General features: G+C 44.5%; 1 protein-coding gene across 1 annotated transcript; it reads right to left on the bottom strand.

Moving 5' to 3' along the window:
• Positions 1-1,205: 1,205 nt before the first annotated feature.
• LOC307095330 (nuclear RNA export factor 2-like) lies at positions 1,206-26,429 on the bottom strand (the record flags this gene model as incomplete). Its single annotated transcript, XM_079764562.1, is given in 29 exon segments — positions 1,206-1,250; positions 1,385-1,445; positions 6,516-6,698; positions 7,224-7,296; positions 7,916-7,958; positions 8,060-8,175; positions 8,271-8,329; positions 8,450-8,557; positions 8,704-8,759; positions 8,843-8,911; positions 9,376-9,412; positions 11,450-11,577; positions 11,734-11,841; positions 11,960-12,048; positions 12,187-12,256; positions 12,377-12,457; positions 12,553-12,657; positions 12,769-12,852; positions 13,475-13,601; positions 17,579-17,631; positions 22,000-22,121; positions 22,203-22,261; positions 22,382-22,492; positions 22,677-22,780; positions 25,692-25,727; positions 25,885-25,989; positions 26,100-26,150; positions 26,154-26,183; positions 26,409-26,429. Coding segments are annotated over 29 exon segments (2,334 nt in total).
• Between the last annotated feature and the right edge of the window lie 858 nt (positions 26,430-27,287).

Here is a 27,287-nt window from a genome sequence, read left to right as displayed (position 1 = left end):
AGACAAGCAATAATGGTTATGGTGACAGGCAAATGAATCAGTCTGTAGTAAGTTTCTTTCTGGACCAACAGTTCTTTTGAGACCCAATTTCAATGTCCACCAGTTCCTTATGTGTACATGTTGGCACTGACTTTTCAGCTCTGGATGGTGGACAAATGGTGGTAATGCAGGTCCGACTCCCTCTGGTTTGGTCATGCCCGAACCCAGGGGCGCGGCTTCACCCGGACTCAGGAGCGCGCGGCCTCACCCGGACCTGGGACCCAGCATTACCCAGGCCCCGGGGCGCGTGGCCTCACCCGGACCTGGGATCCAGCTTCACCCTGACCCAGGGGCGCGTGGCCTCACCCGGACCCAGGGGCGCATGGCCTCTCCCGGACCCAGGGGCGCGGCCTCACCTGGACCCGGGACCCAGCCTCACCCGGATCCAGGGGCGCGTGGCCTCACCCGGACCCCGGATCCAGCTTCACCCAGACCCAGGGGCGCGTGGCCTCACCCGGACCCCAGGGCGCATGGCCTCACCCGGACCCAGGGGCGCACGGCCTCACCCGGACCCGGGATCCAGCACTAATCTACTTTATATCTATGGATTTTCATACTTTGAATGTTTCATATAAGTGGAATAATACATTATATGGTCCTTTGTAACTTATTTCTTTAAGTTAGCGTAATGGTTCATACATGTTGTATTAGGCATTCCTTGCAAAATCCCTTTGTGCCAGGACCCATGCCTGCTTCTGCGGACCTCCAGATAGAGCATCTCACTGATTCACACTGTCTCCAAAGGCCAATCTCTGGAAGCATATGTGTCCATTCTCATTAGAATCTATTGACAAACTGCCTATGTAGTCAAGCCTGATGTGTCTGCTAGAGACTGCCAGAGTGAATGGGGGAGCTGGGGATGGAGCGGGAAGGGCCTTTCAGTCCTGGACCCATTGCTCATGGTTGGGCACAGGAAGAGAGATCCAAGACACATAACATACAATGTGTAACACCACTCTTTATTATGAAGAAAAATTTAAAAAACAACAATACAACCACAGTGATCATGAATGGGAAGAATAAACAGAACAAATGGCAGTTCAGGTGGTTAGGTAACTTTGGCTTCTTGGTCAGCCAGGCCTCCAGCCCCAGTCACGGGTATGGCCTTAGGCAGCAGAAAAGAGAAATAATGTGGATGAAGACAAAGATGATACCAAGAGCTCTTTTTAAGGGATTTGTTCGAAGGCCTCCTCTGGGATCTTGCCCTGGGTCTGGAGAGGAAGAGTCAGGGTGTCAGAAGAGCCAGCTCCCTGAGTTTTAGTCCAGGGCACCAGTCTCCGCCTTCTTGGCCTCCCCCAAGGCCCAGAAACATCTATCTTTAACCCACTTGATACCCAGACCTCACCTTGAGCGTAGCGAAGACCTGAGCAGCTTTGATGTAGTCCCACTCATTGTCCTGAAGGCACCTGGAGTGGGAGAAGATCGAGTGATCTCCATCAGTACCACAGTACAGACACGCCGACCATGCAATGCCACCACTAAACCTATGCCAGTAAATCTATGCTGGGATACATGTACCAGAATGAGCACTCTGTGTAATGAGGAAGAAAGACCTAGTGAAAACCAAAACGTCTGTCACTAGCATTCATTCCCACTAGAATTAAAAACAGAGATGTTCAAAAGATCAAGGGAGCTTAATATACAGTATATTGATAAAGAAAGATGTTCAAGAAAATAACAAATGTAAATTTTAAAATACAAATTTCCAATCATTTTAAATTAGTTTATAATGTACATACTGTAGTGTTCATCATTTTAAGGTGAAACATCCACAATTCGGTAATTTTCTAGTATATTCACAATATTTTGCAATCATCAGAACTCTGAATCTAACACCAAGGCATTCTTATCGCCGTAAATAAAACTCATTACCCATTAGCAGTCACTCTCTAGTCCCCCATTTCCCCAGACCCTAGTAACCATTAATCTGCTACCTGACTACATGCATTTTCTTATTTGGGTATTTCATGTAAGTGGACTTACCGTATATAATACATGGTCTTTTGTGTCTGCCTCTTTCACTTAACATAATAGTATCAAGGTTCATCCATGTTATGACAGGTATCAGAACATTCTATTTTATTATTGAACAATATTCCATTGTATAGATATACCACATTTTATTTATCCTTTACTAAATTGATGGACATTTAGGTTGTTTCCACATTTTGGCTGTTAAGAATAATGCTGCTGTGAGCCTGGCCAGCATGGCTCAGTGGTTGAGTGTTGACCTCTGAACCAGGTCACAGTTGGATTCCCGAGCACATGCCTGGGTTGTGGGCTCCATCCCTGGTGTGGGGCATGCAGGAGGCAGTCAATTCATGATTCTCTCTCATAATTGATGTTTCTGTCTCTCTGTCCCTCTCCCATCCTCTCTGAAATCAATAAAAATATATTTTGAAAAAAGAAGAATGCTGCTGTGAATATTTGCATACAATTTTTGTGTGAACATATGTTTTCAATTATCTTGATATATATTCACTAGAGGCCCGGTGCATGAAATTCATGCAGAGGTAGGGTCCCTAGGCCTGGCCAGTGATCAGGGCCAATCGGAGCCTTCCAGCTGCTGGCCAGGGCCTCCCTTCCCCAGCTGCCAGATGCCAGCTGGGGCTTTCCTTCATTCCGCACCACCCCCTGGTGGTCAGTGCACATCATAGCAAGCGATAGGTCTCCCAGTTGAACTCCAGTGGGAACAATTTGCATATTAGGCTTTTATATACTGTATACTAGAGGCCTGGTGCACGAAATTTGTGCACTGTGGGGGGTGTGTCCCTCAGCCCAGTCTGCACCCTCTCTAGTCTGGGACATCCCTCTCATAATCCAGGAATGCTGGCTCCCAACTGCTCGCCTGCCTGCCTGCCTGATTGCCCCTAACCACTCCCCTGCCAGCCTGATTGACGTCTAACTGCTCCCCTGAAGGCCTGGTTATCCCCAACTGCCCTCCCCTGCAGGCCTGGTCCCCCCTGCAACTTACCTCCCCTGCAGGCCTGGTTGCCCCCAACTGCCCTCCCCTGACGGCCTGATTGCCCACAACTTCCCTCCCCTACCGGCCATCTTGTGGTGGCCATCTTATGACCATATGGGGATGGCCATCTTGTGCAAAGGTGTGATGGTCAATTTGCATATTACCTCTTTATTATATAAGATAGATGAGTGGAATTTCTGACTCATAGGGTAAATGCATGTTTAACATTTTAAAAATATATATATTTTATTGATTTTTTTTTTTTTACAGAGAGGAAGGGAGAAGGATAGAGAGTTAGAAACATCGATGAGAAACATTGATCAGCTGCCTCCTGCACACCCCCAACTGGGGATGTGCCCGGAACCAAGGTACATGCCCTTGACTGGAATCGAACTGGGGACTCTTCAGTCTGAAGGCCAATGTTCTATCCACTGGGCCAAACCAGTTAGGGTCATGTTTAACATTTTGAGGACCTTCCAAACATTTTTCCTTAGTGGCTACAACATTTTCCATTCCCACCAACAAAATATGAGGGTTCCAGTTTTTCCACATTTTTGCCAACATTTATAGCCATCCTAATATGTGTTAAATAGTATCTCATTATATTTTTGTTTTGCATTTTGCAAATGACTAATGATGCTAAGTATCTTTTCATTTGCCTTTTGGTCACTGTTTTGGATAAATGTCTATTAAGATCTTTGTTCATTTTATTTTATTTTTGAGATCTTTGTTCATTTTAATTGAGTTATTTGCCTTTTTATTTTTGAATTCTAAGAGGCTTTTTAAATATATATTCTGGATACACATCCCTTATCAGGTATATGATTTGAAAATATCATCTCTGATTCTGTGTGTTGTCTTTTCATTTTGTTAGTGTCCTTTGATGCAAAAATTTTAAGTTTTGATGAAGTACAATTGATTTAATTTTTATTTTTTTGTTTGTGCTTTTAGCATCAATGTCAGAATCTGTTGCCTAATTCAAGATAAAAAAGAACTTAACCCAATATTTTCTTCTAAGATTTTTATAGTGTTAGCTATAACTTTTGATTTGTATTTGTATATGGTGTGAGATAGAGGTACAAATTAATTCTTTTGTGAGTGTGTATCCAGTTGTCCCTGAATCAGTTGCTGAAAAGACTATTCATTATTCATTGAATATTTTTGCCACCCTGGTTGAAAATCAATTATCCATAACGGTGAGGTATGTGTGTGTGTGTGTGTGTGTGTGTGTGTGTGTGTGTGTGTGTAGATTCTAATTCTATTCCATTGGTCTATATGTCTATCCTTAGCCAGTACCACATGGTATTGATTACTGTAGCTTTGTACTGTTTCGAAATAGGGAAGTTATGAGTCATCTTTATTCTTTTTGAAGATTATTGTGTCTATTCTGGGTCTACTGCATTTTCCTATGAATTTTAAATTAACTTATCAGTTGTACAAAGAAACCAGCTGGGATTTTGACATAATTGCATTGAATGTGTATATAAATTTGGGGAGTATTGCAATCTTAATATTAATTCTTCTGATCCAGAAACATGGGATATCTTTCTACTTATTTAGGTCTTTTAAAATTTATTTCAACAATGTTTTGCAAATTTTGTAGTATACATTTTTTGTTAAATTTGTTCTTTAGTATGTTATTTTTGATGTTATTATAAATGAAAATGTTTTCCTTTTTTTACTCTTTGTTGTTATATTACATATGTCTCCTTTTTCCTCCCATTGACCACCTCTAGCCCACCCCTGGTCTTCACCATCCTATTGTCTGTGTTCATGGGTAATGCATATATGCATACAAGTTCTTTGGTTGATATCTTCCTACCTACCCACCCTCCCCTGCCTTCCCTCTGGGTTTTGATAGTCTGTTTCATGCTTCTCAATCTCTGGATCTATTTTGTTCTTCAGTTTATTTTGGTCACTAGATTCTACATATGAGTGAGATCATGTGATACTTATCTTTCTCTGACTGGCTTATTTTGCTTAGCATAATACTCCCGATCCATCCACACTGTTGCAAATGGTAAGAGTTCTTTCTTTTCTACAGCAGCCTAGTATTCCATTGTGAAAATGTACTACAACTTTTTTTATCCACTAATTTGCTGATGGGCCCTTGGGCTGTTTTCAAATCTTACCTATTGTAAATTGTGCTGGTATGAACATAGCATGCATATATTCTGATTGGTGTTTCTGATTTCTTAGGATATATTCCTAGAAGTGGGTCACTGGGTCAAATGGGAGTTCCATTTTAAATTTTTCAAAGAAACTCCATACTGTTTTCCACAGTGTCTGCATCAGTCTGCATTCCCACCTTTTCTCTACATCTTGCCAACACTTGTTGTTTGTTGATGATAACCATTCTGACAGGTGTGAGGTGATAGCACATTGTCATTTTAATTTGCATCTGTGATTAGTGACTTAGAGTATTTTTTCATGTCTCTTGGCCTTCTGTCTGTCCACTTTAGAGAAGTATGTATTTAGGTCCTTTGCCCATTTTAAAATAGGATTGTTTTCCTTTTGTTAAGTTGTATGAGTACCCTATATATTTTGGAGATTAACCCCTTATCGGATTGTTCATTACTGGTGTACAGAAATATAACTGATTTTTATGTATTGATCTTCTATCCTGAAATCATGCTGAACTTGTTTATTAATTATAAAATTTTAATGTTTTCCTTAGGATTATATACTGTATATACAAGTTCATGTCATCTGAACAATATATTTTTAAAAATTATTTACATACTAGAGGCCCGGTGCACGAAACCTGGTGGGGGGGGTCCCTCAGCCCAGCCTAAACCCTCTCGCAGTTCAGGAGCCCTTGGGGGATGTCCCTGGGGGTAGCGGGCCTAAGATGACAGTTGGACATCCTTAGCACTGCCACGGAGGTGGGAGAGGCTCCTGCCACCACTGTTGCACTTGCCAGTCGTGAGCCTGGCTTCTGGCTGAGTGGGGCTCCCCCTGTGGGATCAGGCTGAAACCAGCTCTCGGACATCCCCCGAGGTGTCCCGGATTGTGAGAGGGCACAGGCCAGGCTGAGGGACCCCAGCAGTGCAAGATCGGGGTCAGGGAGAGACGTGGGAGGTTGGCCAGCTAAGGAGGGACTGCAGGAGGGCTCCAGGGCGTATCCGGCCCCTCTTGCTCAGCAGGCCCCTCTCGCTCAGCCGGCCCATCTGGCTCATCGGGCTGGACCCCAACAGCAAGCTAACCTACTGGTCAGAGCGTCTGCCCCCTGGTGGTCGGTGCACATCATAGCGAGTGGTTGAGCGGCCTTAGCGTATCATTAACATATTACACTTTGATTGGTTGAACTGCTGGCTGGTCAACTGGACACTTAGCATATTAGACTTTTATTATATATGATATCAGAATAAAATTAATATACATATTTTATGAGCTCTTTTTGAAAGCACAACATCCAAATAATTATTTTTACAAATTAACTACAAGTTACCATTATCCATTCCTTTGCCTTCCCAGCTCTCTCTTATTCCCATAGATTCCCAGCACTCACTTCTGAGACCACTGGAGGCTTATCCCAGACTGGGTGGAGAAAACCTGCACCATTTCTTGCTGTTCCTGGGACAGGGTAGACAGGGAGCTGAAGGTGGGTGTAGGTACTGGAATGGAGAATGCACTTTGGGTTTCTTCTATCCTGGCGTTCCCCACAGTCAATATATCGTTCACGATGCACATACTGGAAGAAAGATGGGCCCTCAGACTCCCAAAAATGATCCGGCCCCCACTGCCACTCAGAAACCAGTTTCCTTCTATACCCCAACTGTGCCTGCCCCCCAGATTCCTTGCCTGGTACCTCTGCCTCTCCTACTAAGCTCACCTTTGAAGAGATTGATTTATGATTCTGAGGACCAGTTTCACTCAATTTTTAGATTTAGTACTAATGCATTTACCCTTTACAGCAGCCCAAGGAATGGATGTTCTAATTCCCATTTTCAGAAGGGGACAATGAGTCACTAAGGTCTTACATCTTCACCAAAGTCACTCTAGCCTGCTATTGAGTATTGAGATCAGAAAAGAATATGGTATTCTGATTCCAGAGCTCACAGTCTTAACCACTAACCTATACCTCTCTTTGGATCTACCTGTTGGCTTTCCACAATACTGAGAAAAGCTCCAGGCTGCACCACCATATTCCTACACCACGGGAATTAGGCTGGGATGGGTGTTCATTCCCATGTTGTACCCACAACACAGCACTTACCTGGAATTGCTGCCAGAAGACAAGATGAAGGTCCGGGTGAAGGCATGGACAGACCCTTGAGACTTTCCTTCCACTTTAATAACAACAAAAAAGTAACCCCTCTTAGAGTTGTACATACTTTTCACACCAGCAGCATTCCCCAATCAGGGACTTAACTGATACTCTTGCAGCACCCTGATGGGAACCAGATCAGGACAGTATTTCACTGTGACTCAGGAGGGAGTTTCAAGGACTGAGAAGACAACAATAGAGATAATCAACTCCCAGTAATAGGACCCCCTAACGTGTCACATCTTCTGAAAAACACATGTTCACTTGATTCACTTTTTAAAGCATTCCTAGAAAAGGATATTACTAGCCCATTTTGCAAATGAGAAAACGAAATGGTTTGATATTGGGTCTTATGTCACAGAGTAAAGAACTGAGATGAAAGCTATAAAACTCTACAGGTTGAGTCTCTAATATCTAAGCTGTGTTGAGATAAAAAGGCATGGATGCATGTCAGAACACAATAGGTTGGGGGCAAGGTAGGTGTGGGAGAAAGGGAAGGGAAGGGGAGGGGGAAAGAAAAGAAAGGGGAGGGAAGGGAAGGAAAGGGAGTAACCTGGGAAGCGGGGGAAAGTTTGGGAGTAAGTCCAGTTAGGGAAAGGGAGTAGTGGGGGATCTGGGGAATGAACTCTACATACACTCACCTTCCTTAAAAACCCCACTGACAGAAAAACAGAGCATAATTTCCTGAAAGGAAAGAATAGTTATTAGGGCTCTCAGTATCCTTCTAAACCTCCTACCCACCTCTGACTTTCTTGGTCTGCAGGAGAGAGAAAACAGGTGCTCACCGTGTGGGCCCACAGGTCTACCACATAGGAGTTAAGGTCATGCTGAGTTTTGGGGAACACACAGAGGGAGTTCACAATTTCACACTTTGTATGCTTCAGTAGCTGAACCCGCAGGTCTGTGGAGGAACGAGAAGGGAGGGTTGGTCCCTTGGTGACTATGATTGCCCCCTTTACACCCCTTTCCCATACTGATTTCATATCATGCAATTACCAGAATCCTTGACTTCCTTCATATTCCTGTTATCCTTTAAGTACTCGCACAAGCTGCTTCTAGGGGAAAAAGAGAAACAGGAAGTGGTGGTCCAGACAGGGTAGGTGTTTCCAAGAGCTGGTCTATGTCTGCTGGGGAGCAACATGGCCCAGGATCAGAGTCTGAGCTGTAATACTCACAGGGCTGGGTCTTCGGACTTGAAGGCAACTGTCAGGGAGAAGCAGGCCTCCTCGTGGTAAGCGCTGAGGAGACTCTCTCGGTCTTCAGAATCATAAATCAAATAATATCTGTGGGGGAAAGGGGAACAGGCTCTCTCTCAGATTTGGGCCCACCAAGGGGCCTTGAAAGCTTCTATTAACCCACGAGCAGACCTGTGTTGTGTATCCTTTCCTGTCCCAGTCCTCCTTTGCTTCATGATCCCAGGGGTACTTACTGAAGCAGGAATTGAAAGACTAGATTCTTTAGGGTCTCAGGCCCTTTAAAGCTTTCCTGGAATCAAAAGACAACTTCAAAATATGTGGGTAGACAAAGCATCCCTTGTTACACCCCAATCGTGCTTGATCTGTTCTTACCTTACAGGGTTTTATTATGTCCATGTCTACAATGTCAATTACAGTTGGTGGAGGTAAATCCTGGCCATCCTGAAGAAGGGAGGAATAAGTTAGCAGTATAAGGAGGTGGTCCTGGGTGATTAAGGGAAAGGATGGACCCAGGAAATGGTGAAGATCAGAGGTCAAGGGTGAAAAGGACCTGGAAATTCCATGGGCAAGATTCCAGTGGGTGTCTGCATCATGAGGTTCTGGAAGTCTCTACTGTTTTATTCAACATGTGTGTGTGTGTGTGTGTGTGTGTGTGTGTGTGTATTTCTCCCTCTTTCACTTTTCCTCCCTCCTGCCCTCGTTCCCTCTCTCCCTGGCTCTCTTTCTTTCTCTCTTTGTGTGTATACAGTTTTGCAGAGATATTCGTGTATTTTTTCAGAAGTCCACGTTCCCCCAAATGGATAAGAGTTTGATGCAAACATGTAATCCAGGCAAGACATAAAGGGCTTGAGGGCAGGTGTGGAGGTTGTCAATGTAAGTAAGAGATGATGAATGTAGGCACTTACCAAGCGTAACAACTTGGGGAAGTATTTCCTGATGGCGCTGTCCAAATGCAAAAAGAAAGAAGTGGTTGATAGTTTGGGTTGCAATGCTTCCATTTACTTAAAAAACACTGATGTAATGAACAGAGACGGGTGTTCTGCCCACCCAGAATCCCCTTTGCCCTCCTCAGCCTCACATTTCAAGGCTTCTGGGTCCACTTCCCTGCTGAGCACTGACCATCTGCCACATGGAATCTCTGAAATACAGTCTCCTCACCTCTCTCCACACCTTCACATTCATATTACCTCCCTTCCTTCCTGCATCCCTCAGCTTTTCCCTCCATCCCTCCATCCCTCTCCATCCTCCTGGTTAACTCCTGCCTAGAAGGCCCTGCCTCCTTCCTCAGTGCCACAGCCCTCAGCATTTGGACCCCAGACTCCAGAGCTCCTTCTCCCTCCCTGCCTCCCTTTCCTTCTCCCAGGCCACACTGATGGCTCCAGAGAGAAGAGGGAATGGGGTGGGGGCCCAGGGCTCTGCCACCTCACTGGGGATCCAGCATCCTGCCAGGAACAGGACATGCCCCAGGGATGGCCCAGGACCCTAGGGCAAGGGGGTGATGGAGGGAGGGATTAGGAGACAGGGAGTGGAAGGGAGAAGGATGAAGACAGAAAGAGAGTGAAAATAGGAGCAGAGATTGGGAAGACACAGAATAGTAGAGGCACAGAATAAAGAGAAAGTAAAGGGAAGGGAAAGAAGCTCTGCCCTGGCAGTGGGGGTGGGTCAGGGAAGAAGAGAGAAGAAAAGGGACATGGCTCCCCTGCAGCAGCCCTTTCCTTCATCTGCCCCTGGCTGGCCCTGGGTCTCCAGGTAGGAATGGAAAACATGCACCTGTTGGCCTGAGGGCCAGAGGATGCTGGCTGAGCCTTTGTCACCTATGAGAGATTAATATGAATTGGGCATGGGAAACACAGCAGCCATGGGAACAGGAGACCTTTCCAGAAGGGTCAGGCCCCAGCTGAAGTTGGGGTTGGGGGTCTGTGGCCCCATCTTGTGATCACCACCTTCTCTCCTCATGGCCCCTGTGCACCTGTACCTGTCTTAGTTGGTTCCCTGCCTAAGGAATCCTATTCATATCATATTACCCAGGGCTCCTCTGAATGATCAGGCAGGAAGTGTGGAGGAAGGGGTCGTGTCCTTGAGAGGACTTTCTTTCTCAACCTTCTCTGCCCTCAGCTTTCCACTGCTTCCTCAAGAGGCCCTCTGCTAATTTCTGGCCCTTTATCTAGGGAACTCTGGGTTCTCCCAAGGAGAGCCCAGCTCCTGGCATTGGGCCAGAGGAACGGATGCCATGACAGCAGCCCTCTGGGGGAATTGGCAACAGCATGGGGTGGGAAAGTCCTCATGTCAGTGTGGGATTGTAGAAGGTTCTTCCCAGAATAGGATAAGGATACTCTATATCATCTAAGAAGCAAGAAGCCCTGTCTGAACATGAGGCCCTGGGCTAGAAGATCCTTCTTAATGCAAGGAACCAGCATCTGTCTCAAGACTGGACACCCTTGGTTCTTGTGATGAAGGAGAGTCCTGTTTCCTGGAGCACACTCTTGGGAGGGCATGCTAGAGAATGGTGGGTGCAGAGAAGTGGAAAACAAACTCCACATGAGGAGATCAGGTCAGAGAAAGGAAAGGAGACTTTTTAACAAATATATATTTTATTGATTTTTTTACAGAGAGGAAGGGAGAGGGATAGAGAGTTAGAAACATCGATGAGAGAGAAACATCGATCAGCTGCCTCCTGCACACCTCCACTGGGGATGTGCCCGCAACCAAGGTACATGCCATTGACCGGAATCGAACCTGGGACCCTTCAGTCCACAGGCCGACGCTCTATCCACTGAGCCAAACCGGTTAGGGCAGGAAAGGAGACTTCCAAGCTCAGGTGAGAGTCACATACAATGAGAAATAAGAGGGCAGGGCCTGTGGTCCTCCCAGAGGACTAGAGGTTCTATGTCTTGCAGAGGGACAGAGTCAGGGATAATTTGGTTCTTAGGGGGTGGAGGAAAGATCTCTCCCAAAAAGGGTAACAGTGGTTTCACCAACCTTATGTAAGTGGGCTGGTTTGGGAAGGTACTGCACAAGGGGTTCCCTTCCAGCCACAGCTCTTCGAGCATCAGCCCTTTTATCTTGTCCAACTCCCAGGCTGACTTTAGCTGAGAAATATGAGGGAAATTGGAAAAGAAATATCAGGAAAAGAGTACATCTGGGCTCCTGCACCCACAACCCCCTCTCTCTCCCACAGGTACTTTTGCATCCCTCCTGTCATCACTCTGATGACCACTACCACCCATTCTCAACCCAACTTTGACCTGGCTCCCTCTTCTCACCTGATTTTTTGCAAGGTTCAGGATCTTGATTGTGGGGGCAATCTGCATAATCTCAGACAGGCCATCCAGCTGGCACAGTTTGTTCTTACACAAATTCAGGGACAACAGCTTTGGGGAAGAAGAGTTAGAGTTATGCTTACCATCTAGGACCTGAGAGACAAATCTGCCCACTGTCCCATCTGTTCCACCCCCTACTGTAACACCAGTACTGGGTCTAAGGCCTCACCTCAGGGAAATTCTTTTTGATGATCTGCAGGGTGGCAGCCATGCAGTTTCTTCGATTTAGGATTATAATAATATCATGGCCCAGTAAGTCTTCAGGGAACCAAGAGTAGGGAATCAGAAGGTTGAGGGTTCCAGGACCAGCACCTCCCTCATTACCATTTCTAGGTCTCCCTCTCAGGCAGATTCCTCTGTCTTCACCTTCCCTAGAATTACTAGTATTAGCTGTACCTGGGTCAAAGCGGAGCTTATGAAGGTCAAGAGCTTTCTGAGAAACATCATAACGTTTGCTTATGGTCAGCTGTAGAGGGAGATGAAGAGAGCTGCTCTGAGGTTATTGTGGTGATAGGGAAATTGGGGACTGAAGGAGGAAGACGTGGGTCTGAGTGTGGGCACACAACATGCCTTATGTCTACATTACCTTTAGCTGCTCCATTTTTTCTGGCTCCAACTTATTGCACACAGAGTAGGGTACAGCAGAAGTATTAACAAAGATAAATATCTGCAAGAAGAAGAGGTGGGATAAGCACCCGAAACTCTAATACCAAAGAAGGTTAGTAGCCTCTGGCCTGTGTTCAGAGTATCTTCAACATATACCTTTTGGTTCTCGTCATCACAAATCTTGCAGTTTATATCCTTCAATGCAGAGGCAGCACTAGCATCCTGGACAAAGAACTGGGCCAGGTGTTTAACATAGTGGAACTACATGGATTAAAAGCAACAGCAATAATGTCAGTGGCCTCTGGCCTTAGCTGATCCACATCTCTCCCCCCTTCCCTGAGCCTCCTCATCTGGCTTTACCATCCCTCTTACATCCACTGGAGTGAAGGGGACACTGCAATGGCTCTGGATTGAATTCATTAGCCATGTCCTGTCGTATTTTATCCCATAAGGGACCTAAGGATGAGACAAAGGGAAGGGGTGGGAGAGAGGAGAGACAACATGGAAATAAGGCTAGAGAATAGCCCAACACAGTGTTTCATTCTGACCTCCTACCAAACTTTAAAAGACTTTAAAGTAGGGACCATTAACATGACTTCAACGTGTTTTTATTTTTTATTTTTTTGCCAGATGGATTTTCTAATTATCCTTTTTCTCTATTCCAATATTTACCTTCCAAATAATCAAATTTAGATGCTTAAAATGAGCTTCCTTTAATAAGGCTCCAGGGAAGATCCTACCTATTAAAGACCCTACCTGTCCCTCTGATAAAACACACACACACACACACACACACACACACACACACACACACACAACCTTTAGAGAATCAAACGGAGACATCTAGTGTGGAGTTGCTCCATCTCCTTGGCAGTAGTTTCTACCTTTGCCTGTAGTCGACCTTCCTTCAGTCACTCTGTTCCCTTTTTACTGCTTCTCTGAACCTGACCTTTGGATAATCAAAGATGTTAATTCCTCCTGATCTTAACAAAGTTCCTAGCATCTTTATATGAGATCAACACAACTCCCCTTGATCTGCCTCTCTTACACATTTCCTACATTTTGTCAGGATACTCACTGTGATCTTGAACCAGTCCCCCAGGGTTCCATCCTGTGTGTTTTCCATTTGTCTTTCTGGAGTTCTATCTTGGTATGCTTTAATCCACTTCACACCAATATTGTTAGGGTGGAAGTTAGAGAGGGTTCTGTAGGGAAGTGTATAGAAGTACGTGTTCAGATATGTATAGAAATGCTAAAAAGTTTCCTATATGTGCTCACCTCAATTATAACAGGTCTACAATTGGGAATGTTCAACCATTATTCCGGTTCTATCACTCTTCACTTTTACAGCAAGAAAAGAAAAAGAAGAGAGAGAAACCAACATGCGGCATAGGTAAACAACTGAACTTGCTGCCTTGCACAACCACTTCAAAATTACAACTAAAAGACAAAATGGATATCATCCAGAACCACGGGAAGGCTGGCTGAGTGGAAATTATACAACTAGAAGAAAAGAGAAAAGCGCACTGAGACTCGTAGGAGGTGCAAAGGAGCGGAAGTGAAGTGTGGAGGTCCGGAGGTGAGCACGGAAAAGGGCTGGCAACTGAGTACGCTGTTGTTTTTCAATCGGGCAGGAGACACAAGCTCCTGACTGCTCTGAACTCCAGTTCCGGGTGAGACTCTGGGTACCCAGACTCATACAGAGAAACTGAACTGTCTGGCATTGGGCCAGAACACAAGGGCGGCTTTCTTTCAGAGGTGCTTGCAGCGATCATTGTTCCTGCACGGTGCCGTGGGACACAGAGAGCCGGGGACCTCATCGGGGCAGGGCTGATGGTCAGCCATAGCTGTTTGCTCCGCCCTGGTGATTCCCTGAGACCCCGCCCCACCCAATTTACAAACCCACCCAAGCTGTGCGCAGAGGCTTTTGCATATGAATGGCCTGGCCCTTTGCAATCTAAAACCTAACATACTGCAGCTGGGTCAGAGATCCTCAGAGCCCCCAAAAGAGGGCCCAAAGCTGGACAGCAGCTTGCATTGCTTCACAGCTTGGCCTCATCTGGGCACCTTCAAACCCGAAACACAGAGGAGGAATCTGAAGATCTCTCTGTAGCTCCTGCTGGGTGGCTTCAGGCAGTGGCTGACTTTGCACCTCCTTGGAGATCTAAGAGCCAGAGTACCCAGGGGTCAGAGTGAGACCATCCAGATTACAACTCTTCACATACATAAGAGACACACTCAGGGGGAAGACTCAGCGAGTGTCAAAGCCCCACTGAAGCAAGTCTTGCCCCATTAGGGTGTCTCCAGCAAAGAAGTTCTCCCATCGTAGACACAACTGATCCTCACAGACAATTGGCCTGGAGGTCAATTCCTCCCAGTGATACCAACAACAATCAAGGCGTAACGACAAGACTGTGCACACAGCCCACAAAAGAGTGCACCAAGAGTGTCCACCTCAGGTAATTGGGGAGGCTGAGCCACTGGGCCCTATAGGACACCTAGCACACAAAGCCACGCTATCAACACAGGGAAGCAGCCAAAATGCGGAGACAAAGAAACAGGTCACAAATGACAGAAATGGAGGAAAGCAAACTACTGGATATAAAGTTCAAAGCCACGGTTATATAGTTACTCACGAATCTTCTAGAAACCTCCGAGAAATTTAGTGAGACCCTCAAGGATATGAAAAAGGACCAACTAGAAATTAAGCATACACTGACTGAAATAAAGAATAATATACAGAGATCCAACAGCAGACTAGAGGATCCCAAGAATCAAGTCAAATATTTGAAATACGAAGAAGCAAAAAACACCCAACCAGAAACAAACAAACAAAAAGAATCCAAAAATATGAAGATAGTGTAAGGAGCCTCTGGGACAACTTCAAGTGTACCAACAAATTTTGGGGGTGCCAGAAGAAGAGAGACAGCAAGACATTTAAAACCTATTTGAAGAAATAATGACAGAAAACTTCCCCTACCTGGTGAAAGAACTAGACTTACAAGTCCAGGAAGTGCAGAGAACCCCAAACAAAAGGAATCCAAAGAGCACCACACCAAGACACATCATAATTAAAATGCCAAGGGCAAAAGACAAAGAGAGAATCTTAAAAGCAGCAAGAGAAAAACAGTTACCTACAAGGGAGTACCCATATGACTATCAGATGATTTCTCAACAGAAACTATGCAGGCCAGACGGGAGTGGCAAGAAATATTCAGGCCTGACCGGTTTGGCTCAGTGGATAGAGCGTCGGCCTGCGGACTCAAGGGTCCCGGGTTCGATTCCGGTCAAAGGCATGTACCTTGGTTGCGGGCACATCCCCAGTGGGGGGTGTGCAAGAGGCAGCTGATCGATGTTTCTAACTCTCTATCCCTCTCTCTTCCTCTCTGTAAAAAATCAATAAATATATATATATATATATATATATATATATATATATATATATATGAAATATTCAAAGTAATGAATAGCAAGAACCTACAACCAAGATTACTCTACCCAGCAAAGCTATCATTTAGAATTGAAGGTCAGATAAAGAGCTTCACAGATAAGAAAAAGGTAAAGGAGTTCATCACCGCCAAACCAGTATTATATGAAATGCTGAAGGGTATTCTTTAAGAAGAGGAAGAAGAAGGTAAAGATAAAAATTATGAACAACAAAGTGACCACAAATACGTATCTATCAACAAGTGAATCTAAAAATCAAGTGAATAAAAAAATCTGATGAACAGAATAAACTGGTGAATATAATAGAATCAGGGGCATAGAAAGGGAGTGGACTGACAATTCATGGGGGGAAGGGGGTGTTGGGGGAAGAGACTAGACAAAAATCATACACCTATGGATGAGGACAGTGTGTGTGGGGGGGGTAAGGACAGAGGGTAGGGTGGGAACTGGGTGGAGGGGAGCTATGGGGGGAAAAATAGGAACAACTGTAATAATCTGAACAATAAAGATTTATTTAAAAAAAAGAAAAGAAAAAGAAGACCATGGAGAGTGAAAGAGTTGCATAGTACTAGGTGCTGCTACATGCAAACCAGGCTATCTGAATAGTTACTGTCATATTTGAAGGTCCTTCTGGGAACCCCTCATTGCCTTGTTTCCATCATCCTCCTGAAGGTGAAAGGCTGATGCTCATACCTACCATATTCATAATGAAGTTTCCCCCAAATTATGGAAAAATACCAACCTTTATTTTTCCTTGAAGAGAACTACTGCTATTATTGTAATTTGAAATTGAGAACAAAAATAAATTTGAAGACACATCAGTGGTCACGTACCATGTACTACATCTTGGCCTAACATTATCATAGGGAAGCCAAGTGTCAACCTGCCTGAGTGGAATAATCACACAAACCCCAGAAAGAAAATGCCTCTACCCCTCTAGATTTGAGAGTCTTACTTAAAAGATGGCATAATCAGGAAAGAAATCTTCAAGTAGGGAGTAACTGTGTGGAAACATTTAGAAAATGAGACAGGATTTATAAAGAACAAAAGTATGAACATACATGGGCTATACACTAGGAAGGCATATGAATTTTGCCTTCTATCAGGACTTTCTAATCTATTAACCCTGCCACAACCTGGGAAGCAAACTCATACCTTCAAAATATAATCAGATACAAAATTTATTTCATGACTAATTAGCAAGCTGTACATTCTTTTTCAGTACAGTCCAAACTTCAATGTCAGATGAGACTGATATAACAGCTTCGTAAACTGTCCCCCTCTGTCCAGCCTTGCTCTCAATAATACTTTGAAATATCATAAGTAAGCTTCCTTTTTGTTCAGCTGGAAATAGATATAGATAGCAATATGGTTAGAGAACATACTCTGGAGAGATCCAAGATGGCTGCTGATGGGACTGCAAGCTGCAAGATAGTGTGTGAGTGAAAGCACGAACGGAGAGTGTGTGGATGTGCGGTAGTGTTTGTATTTGTTAGTGAGGGACAGTTATATTCCAAGGAATTGTTGGGGACTGCCAGACCAGGCTCACCTGGCCAGGCAGCCTCTACTGCTGCTGAAATCTCTCCCAGAGCAGCTAGCTCTGCCATGGAAACCATGCCATCTTGAAGGGGAGAGTGGCAGTGATCTGAAGCCCAGCCTTACCTTCAACAGGGAACCTCGGATACCTCCCAGGATCCTACAACCACAACCCCCAGGGATGAGCTGCCTCAGCTACGAATCCAGGAACACCAAGACTCCAGCCTCTCCGACCCTGGGGGCGTAGAAAGTCTGTCCAGAAGGAGACAAAGAAGCGCAAATATGCGGACAAGCCCTGCGCCTTCTCACAGAGTGGAGAGAAGGAACAGCTGAATCAATTAATATCCACCCGGAACTGGCAAATTAAACACAGGTCAGATATTGCCTAGGGCAGTGGTCGGCAAACTCATTAGTCAACAGAGCCAAATATCAACAGTACAATGATTGAAATTTCTTTTGAGAGCCAATTTTTTTAAACTTAAACTTCTAATGCCACTTCTTCAAAATAGACTCGCTCAGGCTGTGGTATTTTGTGGAAGAGCCACACTCAAGGGGCCAAAGAGCCACGTGAGGCTCACGAGCCGCAGTTTGCCGACCAGGGGCCTAGGGAAAGGTGTGATCTTGAATCCAGGCTGGAGGGAGAAACGTGAGCAAAATGCACGTGAAATGTGCGCAGCTGGAACTAAAGTCTCAGAGGAAGACTGAGCCCCACAAAATCCGCGGCTGCTGGGGCCAGTGTAGCCTTCAAATGTGGAAGGGAGTCCACAGGGATGCTGGCAGAAAGGCACTACAGAAATTAACCCATATCAGGGCTGGGCCCAGAAAGGCAGCCTGAAGTTCTACCAGTATATAAGCTGTTGAGTGCCAGGGGGAAAAGATGCGAGTCTGTGTGTGTCCTGTGGCTTTTTCTTTTTAAATTCTTGCTTCTGATTACTAAGCCCAGTATATAGGATCTTCCAATTAAAAAACACTCGCCAAGACTGCAGGGGAAAGCTGTTTTTGTGGAACCTGGGGTTCAGAGCAGGGAGAGACCAGCAGAAAACCAGCTCTAGGGCAGTCTATCCCACCAACCCAGTATTGAGTGCTGCAGTGAAAGCAATCTAATCATTGGGTAGGGGAGGGGCCTTTTAGCACCAGATATCAATACAGAAACACTGCCAACCAGGGGTTGTATCAGAAATTGACTCTTGTGTACATACAACTAAAGACAAGCTGAGAAACAAAGAGCTCCTGACTGCTTGAAAACAGGGTTGTGGTTTATGACACAGAGGAGCGGTAGAGTGCAGGGAACTTCAATACTGTGCTGTCTACCTGACAGGAAACAGACCTGCCAAGCAGAACAGTAGAGGAAGTGAATGACCTTCACTACTTCACATTTTTATTTTTTATCTTTTACTTGAGAAATTAATTTTTTTCTCACATGATTTTACTTTTATATTTTTATTTTTAATTATTATTATTACTACTATTATTTTACCTTTTTTAAAGTTTTCTTTTATTTTTTATTTATTTAATTTTATTTTGGGATTAGTGTTCTACATTTATTCAATCAAATGCTCCTTAAAAGGGACATATGTAAATATAATGGTATAGAAAATTTTAAAAACGATAGCAAAGGATATACCATTTAAACACTGACTGACTGATGGTGTAACAATTCAAAAGAGAAAAAAACATACCTTAAGTAAAAACATTACTAGAGAAAAAGGGAGATGTCTTTATTACTAAAGGTTCAATTCAATATTAAAATATTAATAAATTTTAAATTTGTATGTACCTTTTAACATAGAACCAAAAGATACACAGCAAAATCTGATAGAAGTAAATGGAGAACATACAGCAAAAAATGACATAAGTAAAAGAAATGAACAAATTCACAGTGGGAAATTTTAATGCACCTCACCGAATGACAGATAAAACATTCAGATAAAAAATGAGTTAAATGAATTTTTAAATAACACATACAACAAAATTTAGTTAATTGACATAGAACACTGCACATGACAACCCATGCAACATTCCAGAACAGATCATATGCTGGGCTATAAAGCAAGCCAAAAGACGCTGCTATGGAGATAATACAATATATGCTGACTGGTTGGTGTAAAAATTCAATAATAATGGTGGGTTCCTTGCCCCTCCCCTACCTCTAGTATGCATCCAAAGAATGTTAATTTCCAATACTCCCTTGCTCATGTAACCCTCCCCACTCACTAAATCCTGGACCAGAGAGGTATAGATGACTCACACCTTTCCCCTCATCCAAGGGGAATATCTCAGCTCTGTCATAACCATATCCACAGGAGGGGAGATTTTCCCACGGCGGGGGCGGGGGGGGGGAGTAGATTTTCCATGTGAAACCAGGATGGTGTGTCAGGGACCACTCTACCCATTTCCTCAAGAGAGTGGAAAATAGCCTGGGCCCCCGCCAACTCTCCCCCATCTAAAAGTGGCTTGGCTGTGTATCCCGTGGGAAGGGGTGGGGGAGGGGGCCTAGAATCCCTCCGGTCCTGTGAGGACTCACACTGACCAACTCACCGCTGGTGTAGTCTGAAGGCAGTAACCTGTCACCACTGTCCTCACATGGTATTTATGAGGAGAATCTGTGGAATCTGGAGGGTTGTGGCAAGTACGAGGAGGGGCGCAAACTTGAATCAAGTCGACGCAAGTAAGATGGAGTCCTTACAGGAAATCCCTTCCCCCAAGGCCATAGAGAGGAGGGTCCTAGCAGCTAGAGAAGACTTAACTTCCTGTTCTCACTGCCCCCTGGGTTTGCTACTAGCCTCACCTAGGCAACTGTTTCCAACCAAGCCAACTCCACGTAGGCTTTAAGTAGATTTAATATGACTAGTTCCCAGGTAGATGTTTGCACGTAGAGTTCCCAGAGAATTCAGATCGTCAATTGTGACCAGTTTCTGTGTGGGCTGTATTACACTATACTCCTTCATGTATTCCTCACAAGGACACTTGTATCTGCAAATTAAGAGTCCTTGCCTTCCCTGAAGTTGCTGAAGTTTAGGAAGGTGTAGGAGGAGCTTGTTTGGAGTATAAAGATATTACATGGTGATGCAGACACTGGTGCTGAGCTTTATAGAATGGACATTATTCCACCTTGCATTGCTTTAATAAACTCTCTGTAAAATATATAAGATTGACTTAAAGAAAGACAAAGTTAAAGATCTGTAAATAGTTACATGGCAAAAATAACTCCAGTTCACCTTAGAGAGGTCATACTCGGGGACAAACTGAAATTTATAAAGAAAATAGCAAACAGTTTGGTGGGGCACTGGAATGAGAGTAGAAAAAAAAAACCATACCTTTTCCTTTGGGTGGCTCGGGTGTGTGTGTGGGGGGGAGGGGGGGCAGTGGAAAGGGTGGTGCCTGGGGAGAAGCTACCCACTTAGTGGCCACAGCCAGAATTGTAGCTTTGAAGGTCTGACCTGAAGGCTTCCTAAGGGGAAGAGAGTGAGATAAGGGCCTGAGCTCCAATGAATTAGCCAGAACTTAACTGTTGTTTTTCAGCCACTTCCCTCCCTCAGCAGCAGTGCCTTCCTGGGTTTCTATGCCCTGAAGGAGGACATCCAACCTCCAAATGAGCTGAAGAAAAATAAGCACTCAAGAATGTGAATATTTGGAATGAGGGAAACATAAGACAAAAAACACATACATATACATAAACTGTCAAGCTGTATTTTTATAATATTTTGTAAAACAGTATAACATGAAAAATTTTCTAAGTAAATATAGGAATTTCTTTCAACATGTTAGATATTTTCAAATGTCTCAACAAATTTGCCTAATTACAAAATATTAAACACTATTAAATATATATTTAGAAAATAAAATCATCCCATATCTTTCATCTATATGATCCTCTCAACATGACCCAAAGAAACCCACTTTAAATAGATTGGTGCACATTTTCTAGATGTGTAAGGTTGGTGTTTACCTATCTTAAAATATTTTCATGTTTTATATACATATACATATGTACACATGCATATATATATATATTTGTGTGTGTGCATATGAATATTTACATATTTAAATTTTTCAATCATATAAGTGATTTTATGCAAATTGGATTTTTACTAATTGTGGCATCTCTGAATATTTCTTTGGGCAATGTGGTTTGGCTTCTGTGCAAACATTTATTGGAGAAAAATTTTGCTTTTTAATTAATTTTGATATCTTTGTCTCTCTTGCTCGTGGTTAGCAAAAGTCCTTTATATACAGGCATATTAGCACAAAGTCTGCAATATTGTTTGCAAATATGTTCTTCCTGCTTTCACATTTTAATTTTTTCTTTTGGCAGTGCAGAATATATTTCTAAATTTTTATTGAATTTATGATTTAAAAATAACACAGGTTACTCTTCAGGGGCAGAGTGGAGGCAGAATAACACAGAAGAAATAGGAGGGAAAGGGAAGAAATCAGGAAAGCTGTGAGAGTTCTGAGATAGAGCTCAGCCAGGACTCCTTATCCCATTGACAGAGAAGCAGAGCATCCTTTCCTGAAAAACAAAACAAAACAAAACAAAACAAAAAAACAAGTGCAGGCACAGCACCTTTTACACCTGTGTCTTTCTGGGCCTGCCTGAGGGAGAAAGTAGGTACTCACTAACTGGAACCACACGTCCACCACGAAGGAGCTGAGGTCATGCTGAGTTTTGGGCAACACACAGAGGGAACTCACAATGTCACGTTTTGTTGTGTATGTTTCAGCAGCTGAAAATGCCAAATCTGTGGGGGAAGGACAGCAAAAGTCAGGGTTGCTGCACTCTGGGTCCTATGACTGACCAGTTTTCCACATCCCACACGCACTGGGGTCCTGGAGGTTCCTCATATTCCTGTTATCCTTGAAGTACTCAAACAAGCTGCTTCTAGGAGAAAAAACAAAACAGGATGTGGAGGTCCAGACAGTGGGGGTGTTTGAATCAGCTGACAAGTTTCTACTGGAGAGACACTCCCTGCCCCCAGAATGAGAGTCTGAGCTGTGATACTCATGGACTGGGTCGTCCAGCATAAAAGGAATGCTCAGGGAGCAGCAGACCTCATCTTGATAAGCACAGAGAAGACAGTGTCGATCTCCAGAGTCATAGATCAAGTAATATCTGTGAGGGGACAATGAATACAGTCTACCTCAATGGACAGAACCTCAAAGGGGACTTGAAAACTTTCAGGGGTACTTACTCCTGCATGAATTGCAGGTCTTGAGTCTTCAGAACACCAGATCCTTTACAGCTTTCCTGGAATCAAATACATTTGAGACCAAGTAGCTGATAAAGCCTCCCTTACAATACCCCCAATGATGTTAGATCCTTCTTTTTCATTTTTGCAGGCTTTATTAAGTGGTGTCTATCAATGTCAATGGTAGTTAGTAGAACTAACTCCTGGCCATCCTGAAAAAGAGAAGAGGAAGTCAGCAGTATAGACCAGGGAGGTGGTCTTGGATGATTAGGGGAAAGGATGGGCCCAGGAGATGGTGAAGGTAAGAGGTCAGGAATGAAAGGATCCTGTAAATTTCATGGCAAGATTACAGTGGGCATCTGCATCATGAGGTCCTGGAAATCTCTACTGTTATATGCAGTTTTGCCTGTGTGTGCATGTATGTGTTTGTGTGTAGAACATTTTTCCAGAGATCACGTTCATGTCGTTTTCAGAAGTTCATATCCCCCAATATGGATAATGGTCTGATACAAACATGTAATCTAGGCAGGACTCAAAGGGCTTGAGGGTGTGGAGGTAATCAAGTTAGTAAGAGAAGATGATGAATGAAGGCACTTACCAGCCATAACAACTCTGGGAAATCATCCCTGATGGAACTGTCCAAATCCAAAAATAAAAAGGATTCACGGTTCCGGGTTGTGAAGCTTCTCTCTAGCTCTCCTTTCTCACTCTTGATCCTCCTCTTTAGGTAGTTCCCACCTAAACAACTCTGACTCCCTTCTCTAGTGCCACAACTAGCAGCCTTTGCAGCCCAGGCTCCAAGATTCTTGCCCCTCCCTGTCTCCCTTCCTTTCTCCAAGTCCCCAGTGAACACTCTAGAGAGAAGGAATGGGATGGGAGCCTAGGGCTCTGCTACCTCACTGAGGGTCCAGCATCCTTCCAGGACCAGGACACTCCCAAGAACACTGGGGCAGGGAGGTGAGAGATGGAGGATTAAGGTGGCAGGGTGGGGAAGGGAGAGGGATGAAGACAGAAAGGAAGTAAAGATAGCGGGGATTGTGGAGACCCAGGAGTGTAGAGACAAGGGAGAAAGAGAAAGCAAAGCAAAGGGAAGGGAAAGAAGCTTTTCCCTGGCAGTGGGGGTGGGTCATGGAAGAAGAGAAAATAATGGGGACATGGCTCCCCTGCAGCAGCCCTTTCCTTCACCTGCCCCTGGCTGGCCCTGGATCTCCAGTTAGTAATGGGGAACATGCACCTGTTGGCCTGAGGCCCATAGGAAACCAGTGGAGCCTTTGTCACACATGGGAGCTCAGTCTATACTAGGCAGGGGAAACACACCAGCCACAGGATCAGGAGACCTTCCCAGAAGGAGTAAAGCATCAGGCCCCAGCTGAGCTTGGGTTTGGGGGGGGGGGTCTGTGGTCCCCTCTTAAAATCACTGCCTTCTCGCCTCATGGCCACTGTGCATCTGTGCCTGTCTTAGATGATTCCTGGCCTGAGGAATCCTATTCATGTCAGGCTACTCAGGGTTCCTCTGAAGGGCCAGGCATTTGAAATGATGTATGGAGGGAGGGACAGTGCCCATGAGAGGACTGTCCTTCTGTCTCCTCAAACCACTCTGCCCTCTGCCTTCCACTGCTGTCTCCAGAGGCCCTCTTCTCACTGCTGGTGGCTCACTTCTGGCCTCTAAACTCAGGGAAACTTTTTTTTCCCCCTAAGGATGGCTCAGCTCGTGGCAGTGGGTCAGAGGAACAGATGTCATCACGGCAGCCATCCTTTTGGTGTACGGGAAACAGGGCTCTTCTCAGGGCAGGATAAGGAAGCCCCATCTCAGCACCCAGTAGGAAGGCTTTCTCAACATGAGGCCCTGGGCCCTTTTCGGTGCAGGGCACCATATCGGGCTCAATGCTGGACCCTCCGGGTCTTGATGCTCCTGGAGCACACTCTTGGGAGGGCATGCTAGAGAAAGCTAGGTGCAAACGAGTGGGGAACTTACCTCAGACCAGGAGAACAGGTGAGCAGGTCAGAAGAAGGAAACTCCTCACTGGTAAGGGAAACAGAGAAAGAAGAGAGAGTGGGGTCTGTGGTCCTTCCAGAGGACAAGGGTTGTAGCTTCTTGCACACATGCATTCTCAGAGTCAGTTCAGTCTCCCAGGGGGCAAAGATTCCGAGGAAGAGTGGCAGTGGTTATCACCAACCTTAGGTGGGCTGGTCTGGGAAGGTGTCACACAAGGGGCTCCCTTCCAGCCACAGCACTTTGAGCTTCAGGCCTTTGATATTCTCCCACTCCCAAGCTGAATTCAGCTGAGAAATATCAAAAGAATACTAGAAAAAGAGTCCAAGGGAAGAGGAAAATCCATGTCACTGCACCCACAGCCCCTTCTCTCTCCCACTGGCATCTTTGCTTACCTCCTGCCATCACTCTGATGCCACTACACCCCAAACTCAACCCAAATTTTATTTGGCTCCTTCTCACCTCATTTTTGAAAGATTTGGGATGTTCATTGTGGGTGCCATCTGTACAATGTCAGGCAGGCCATGAAGCTGGTACAGTTTGTTTTTGCACATGTTCAAGTACAACAGCTTTGGGGAAGATGAGTTAGAGTGATGGTTACTATCTAAGAGCTTGGAGACAAATCTTCCCTCCATTCCATCTGTTCCATCCTCTACCATAACACCAGCACTAGGTCTAATGCCCCACCTCAGGAAAATTCTCTTCAATGATCTGCAGGGTGGCAGCCATGCAATTTCTTCTGTTCAGAATTATATCAATGTCATGGTGCACCAAGTCTTCAGGAAGCCAAGAGTTGGAAATCAGAAGGTTGTGAGGGGTCTAAGGGCAGTGCCAAGCCCTCCTTTATTACCATTGCTAAGCCCCAGGCAGAACCCTCTGCCTTCACCTGCCCTAAAATTACTGCTGTCCACTGTACCTGGGTGAAAGGGAAGCTTACGAAGATCAAGAGCTTTCTGGGACACATCATGTTGTGTGCTCATGGACAGCTGGAGAGAGAGAGAGAGAGAGAGAGAGAGAGAGAGAGAGAGAGAGAGAGCTCTGAGGCTGTGTTGTAAACAGGGAAGTCAGGGGCTGGAGGAGGAGCAGGTGGGTCTGAATGTGGCCACACATATGCCTTGAGTCTGCATTACCGTTAGCTGCTCCATTTCTTCTAACTCCAGCTTATTCTGTAGAGTAGGGTACAGCAGAAGTATTGACAAAGACAAGCATCTGTAGGAACAAAAGGCTGGGTTAGAACCAGGAACTCCAGTACTACAGAAGGTGACCAGCTCTGCCTGTCCTCCTGTCCCAGGACTAAGGACAGATAAAGACCTCAGCACACACCTTTCGGTTCTCCTCATCACAAATCTTGTAGCTGACATCCTTCATTGCCAAGGCAGTGCGAGCATCCTGGACAAAGAACCGGGCCCTGTTTTGCACATGGTGAAACTACAGGGGTTGAAGCAACAACAATAATGTCAGAGGTCAATGACCCCATCTGAGGCAGGTCTCTCCACCTTTCCTCTGTCCCATCATCAAGCTTCACCATCCCTTTTTACATTCACTGGAGTGAAGGGAACACTGCAATGGCTCTGGGTTGACTTTATCAACTATGTCTGATCATACTTTCTTCCATAGGAAACCTAAGAATGAAAAGAAGAGCTAGAGAGGAGAGACAATACAGAATTAAGGCTCGAGAACAGATTCTACACTTTATTCTTTTCCAAACTTCTCCTGAAATTTAAAGGGCTTCTAAAGAAGGGATCAATGGCATGATTTATTATCATTGTTCTTTTTAAAATTAAATTTATTGGGGTGACATTGGTCAACATGAACATATAGGTTTCAGGTGTGGGTTTCTATGTTACAAGATCTGAAAATGGCACCATGTGGCCACCACCCAAAGTCCTCTTCTCCTGTCACCATATATTAAGACCCCCTTCTCCTCCCACCTTCTTCCCTCTAGCAATCACTACACTGCTGTTTGTGTTCACGATTTTCAGTTTTATATTCCATATGTGAGTGAAATCACATAGTTCTTAGCTTTTTCTGACTAATTTCACTTAGCATAATGTTCTCAAGGTCCATCTGTTTTGGGCGCTATTTCATCTTTCTTATGGCTGAGTAGTATTCATTGTGTATATGTATCACATCTTCTTTATCCAGTCCTCTATCACAGGGCACTTTGGTTGTTTCCATGTCTTGGCCACCGTGAATAATGCTGCAATGAATGTAGGGGTACAAATATCTGTGTAAATACATGATTTCGAATACATATATAAGAGAAGGATTGTTAGGTCACAAGGTAGCTGTATTCTTAATTTTTTGAGGAATCACCAGACTTCTTTCCATAATGGTTGTACCAGTCTACATTCGCACCAGCAGTGAATGAGGGTTCCCTCTTTTCCACAACCCACCCCCCACACTTGTTATTGCTTGTCTTGTTGATAATGGTCACTTTAACAAATGTGAGGTGGTATTTCATTGTAGTTTTGATTTGCATTTCCCTCATTGCCAGTGAGGTTGAACATCTATTCATATATCTATTGGCTGTTCATATGTCTACTTAGGAGAGGTGCATTTTCGGGTCCTCTGACTACTTTGTGATTGGGTTGTTTGTTTGCTTGGTATTGAGTTGTATGAACTCTTTATATGTTTTGGAAATTAAACTAAAAAAAGTTGTTAAAAAAAAACCCCAACTGAGCCACTGCAGCCAGGCAAATGTGATTGACTTTTAAATTTTTTAA

This window comes from Cnephaeus nilssonii, assembly GCF_951640355.1.
Source record: "Cnephaeus nilssonii genome assembly, chromosome: X".
NCBI lineage: Eukaryota > Metazoa > Chordata > Mammalia > Chiroptera > Vespertilionidae > Cnephaeus > Cnephaeus nilssonii.
The sequence above is the reverse complement of the archived record's forward strand: the minus strand, read 5'-3'. Positions and strand labels throughout refer to the sequence as shown.